Source organism: Ixodes scapularis, unplaced genomic scaffold, assembly GCF_016920785.2.
Source record: "Ixodes scapularis isolate PalLabHiFi unplaced genomic scaffold, ASM1692078v2 PGA_scaffold4__175_contigs__length_147842914, whole genome shotgun sequence".
NCBI classification, from domain to species: domain Eukaryota; kingdom Metazoa; phylum Arthropoda; class Arachnida; order Ixodida; family Ixodidae; genus Ixodes; species Ixodes scapularis.
Window position 1 is genome coordinate 128,273,090 of NW_024609879.1, and position 4,133 is coordinate 128,277,222.

Sequence of the window (4,133 nt, forward strand, 5' to 3'; positions counted from 1 at the left end):
GCCTGGCAACACTCTATTATTTATTTCATAGCATTTTATCTAGTACCTAAGGACTGATAAAGAAAACCTGTATATTTTTAATATTGTGTTTTTTCAGTCTCTTAAAAATGCATATGCATTAATACTAATGTATATATGTTTATTGACTTTTTACAGCCATCCCAAAACACAGAAAGGCCCCCAAAAAGTGTGCTCAGGGATCAACAGCCATTCCATCACCACCAACTCTACATGGCAGCACAAGCGACGCGAACCGTGCTGCTTCACCTATGCGTGCTTGTACAGTGATGGCTACCCCACTGCCAGAAGCTCTCGACGTCACTGCCACAGACACTGCTCAGTCCAAGCGTGCGAGTGCAGCAACAGCCGTTCCATTGCCGTTAACCTTTGACGACAGTGTAACCACCAAGGACAATGCTCCTCGATCAAAGCGTATTTGTGCAGCGGCAGACATTCCACTGCAACTTGCTCTCGCCGACATTACAAGCAACATAAACAACGCCGCTCAATTCAGGTATGCTTGTGCAGCAACAGCCATTTCTATGCCACTAGCTCTCGACATCTCTGCAAGCAGCACAGACAACGCCCCAGCCAAGCGTGCCTGTGCAGTGACGATTGTTTCAATGCCATCAGCCCCGACGAGAGCGCAACCACTACGAACAGTGGGTCCGATACTTGCTGCTCATCGGCAGCCTTTTTACGGCAACCAGTTCTCGACAACAGTGCAAGCGACATGGACAATGCTGCTCAGTCCGAGTATGCTTCTGCAGTGACAGCCGTCCGTCAGCCACTAGCTTTTTATATCTCTGCAAGCAACACAGAAAATGCTTTATTCATGCAGGATTGTACAGCGACAGTCGTTTCACTGCCCTTAGCCCCAAACGACAGTGCAAGTACCACAGACAATGCTCCTCGGTCAAAGCATACTTGCACAGTGACAACCGTCCCACGGCAACAACCACCTCTCGACAATGGAGAATGTGACCCGGACCACCATGCTCGATCTCCCCTTTTCATTACCCCAGAGCCCAGGTCTGAGCTTGTTTGTTCTACTGCATTGGAACAACCCGGTGGTTTTCCAGTTCCAATTGTTCAGGAGCTGAAGGAAAAATTGCAGCCTGAAGTCGGGTCTTCAGAAAAACTAACAAGCTCGTCCGCTGTTTTCACGTTTGGAAGTAGTACCACCCAAAGTATGTTACTGATGCATCGCCAAAGCTCCGAGCTTCGAAAGAAAAACTCCGATCTAGCCCGGAAGTACCGAACCTTGCAAAGGCTCCATGATGAAGCCAAATCAAGACTGCGAAGTCTCACAAAAAAACTGACATCAGCTCAGAAAGAAATAAGTGCTTTGAAAAGTTCAAGATTTCTGAACACAGACCAAACAAAGGCTTTGACTGTGAAATCAATGAAGGGAAATAAGTGGTCAGAGAAGACTATTCGAGTTGCCCTTCAAATCAAGCACGCATGCGGTACATCAGGGTATGAACTGCTGAGGTCCCTGTCATATCCGCTACCCTCGAACAGAACGTTGATTCGGAGACTCCAACACATTAAGTTTCTGCCTGGGGCTCTTGACGAAGTTTTTGAAGTGCTAAAGCGGAAAGTGCAGACTATGGAAGACATAGAGAAAGAATGTGTTCTCTTTATGGATGAGATGGAGATTAGTCAGGGATTTGACCACGACAGTTCGCTGGATCGTATTTTTGGAAGCACCACACTCCCAAAATCCCGTGTGAATGTTGCGAACCATGCCCTTGTGTTTATGGTTGGGGGATTAAACACGCGGTGGAAGCAAGTGATTGCATACCACTTCACTGGACGATCAACTGACGAAAGTGCTTTGAAGGAGCTTGTCTTTCATCTCATTGAACTATGTTTCAACATCTCTCTCAAGGTGCTCATAGTTACAAGTGACATGGGATCAGCAAACCGTGCTGTGTGGCGTCTGCTCAACTTTTCAAATCACAGGCACTCTGAGACCGTGTGTTCTGTCCCACACCCCCACCTCGACGGGAGACAGCTCTATTTCATGGCTGATCCAGCGCATGTTTTAAAAAATATTCGTGCCCAACTGCTTCGTTCAGAGACCTTTACTTTAGGAGAAGAGACTCTGAGAGAGCACAACCTCCCAGGAGGGACCGTGGACATCCACCATGTTGAAGCTGTTCTTGCATACGATGCACACAATGAACTCAAAATCGCCAACAGGCTTTCTGGCATTCACGTCAGCAATGGACATTTCACAAAAATGAAAGTGAGCATTGCTGTGCAATTGTTCCGTGAGGCTCCTTCCGCAATCCGCTACCTAATTCAGCAAAAAGTCTTGCCGCCTGAAGCTGAGGCAACAGCCTGGTTCTTTGATTTAGTGACTAGGTGGTACACCTTGATGTCGTCACGTCACCCAATGGTCGCTCTGAGTCATTTTGATGCTGTAAAGCACACGGAAGCACTCGGGACTTTGGACCTGGCAATCACCACCTTCTGTCGGATGGACATGGGAGCAACAGCTCATTGGAAACCGTCGCAGGCCGGGCTTCTTGTTTCAACCACTGTCATTCTGCGCCTGTCTGACGAACTTCTGAACAGGCACAACTACAAGTACCTTCTCACGGGCAGGTTGAGCCAGGACTGCCTTGAGAATATTTTCTCTGTGCTGCGACTCAGAAAACCCGTGCCAAGTGCATATGACATTAAGTGTGCTTTGAAGTTGATCTGTGTCAGTCAGTTTCTCTTCACCCCGACATCTTCCAGCTACAATGTTGATGACAGCATGCACCTGGCTGACCTCCTTGATCCAGCCCTCAAGAAGCAGGTGCAAGATGTCAACCAAGAGTCTGAAGAGCTGGAGAACCTGTTCGTGTGTGAACTAACTGCAGTCGAGTGCGACCTGGGAGGTTTTATTCTTAGGTTTCTCAAGAAGTTTATTGGCAACTGTGAGGACTGCGAAGGTGTCCTAGTGTCGGATGGTAATGATACGCACAGCAGTTTGATTCATTTGAAAGAGTATGTCAAGGGTGCTGGGAACCTTGTCTACCCCAGCCAAGCTGTGATGAGTGTCCTGATAGAGTGCGAAGAGAACATCAAGGCTTTTACCCAACTAGACGCCATCTTGACGCTCAAGGCTCCATTTGCCACTATTCTGGAGTTCCTGCGCAAATCTGTAACATTAGAGTTAGGGTGCTGTGACATACACAAAGCTTGTGTGGAGAAGATTCTTCTTGAAAAGTATGTCAGAACAAGAATCAGGATTCACCTGCGACAGCAGTACGCACAGGAAGTAAACGGAGCGTCGAGCAAGACATGTGCTGCGGCAAACTTGAATTAACCGCTGAATGGTGTGTTTTATCACGAAGAGTACTTCTCAATTCAGTGATATTGTGATTTATTGGCACATGTTGTCACCAGTGAGTGATGAATTTGCTTTCTTGTAAATATTATTTGGTCTTTTGCCTATACTCTTATATTATGCTCTTATTATTGTCTGCTGTCCTACTTCAGAACATGTGTGTCACGTGATTTGTGCCCTGCACGTCTTCCTAAGTATTAAATGTTCAGTAAGTTTCATCAATGTAGCAGGCTGCATTCATTTACACTGCACTACACTTTTAGCACGAACACGCCACCAGCGCTTTTTCTCATTTTGCTCGAATAGTGGATTAAGAGATGCAAATTTTTGTCGCATAAGTTGATGCCCGAATGAGCCCTTTCCACTACATAAGTAGCTTTGGTGATATCATTTTTTTGTAAAAGTTGAACAGTGAAAACCGGGTATTGCTTCTTTACGCTAACAATGTCATGCTGTGGACATTGTCTTTTTTAACGTGACACATTCTTTGGCTAGTTCTAGATTTCATGAAGCCAGATTTGCGAATGTTTATCAGCTTTTCTAGCTTTCTTAGTTCCCTCTCATACTGACTCATTCACCGGCACAAAGGGAATCTTTTTCCTACTGCTGAGCAAAATGATAATGGTAAGGTCAATGACAGGACAAGAACCGGCCCCTAGTCATCTTTTCTGATGACCAGCATCCAGCACGTGCTCATTGCCTTCTGTCCTGTTCTGGCTGCACGTGTTCACGCTCAAACTTCAGGAGATGCGAAGAGTTATCGAAGGTCGGGAATCTCATGCTAGAG

General features: G+C 46.3%; 1 protein-coding gene across 1 annotated transcript; it reads left to right on the forward strand.

The window, feature by feature from the left end:
* The first annotated feature begins 1,192 nt into the window (after positions 1-1,192).
* On the forward strand, positions 1,193-3,564 carry LOC115323464. The gene has a single exon (XM_040205427.2). The coding sequence runs from the start codon at positions 1,193-1,195 to the stop codon at positions 3,323-3,325; it is 2,133 nt and encodes a 710-aa protein (XP_040061361.2). The 3' UTR covers positions 3,326-3,564.
* Positions 3,565-4,133: the final 569 nt, after the last annotated feature.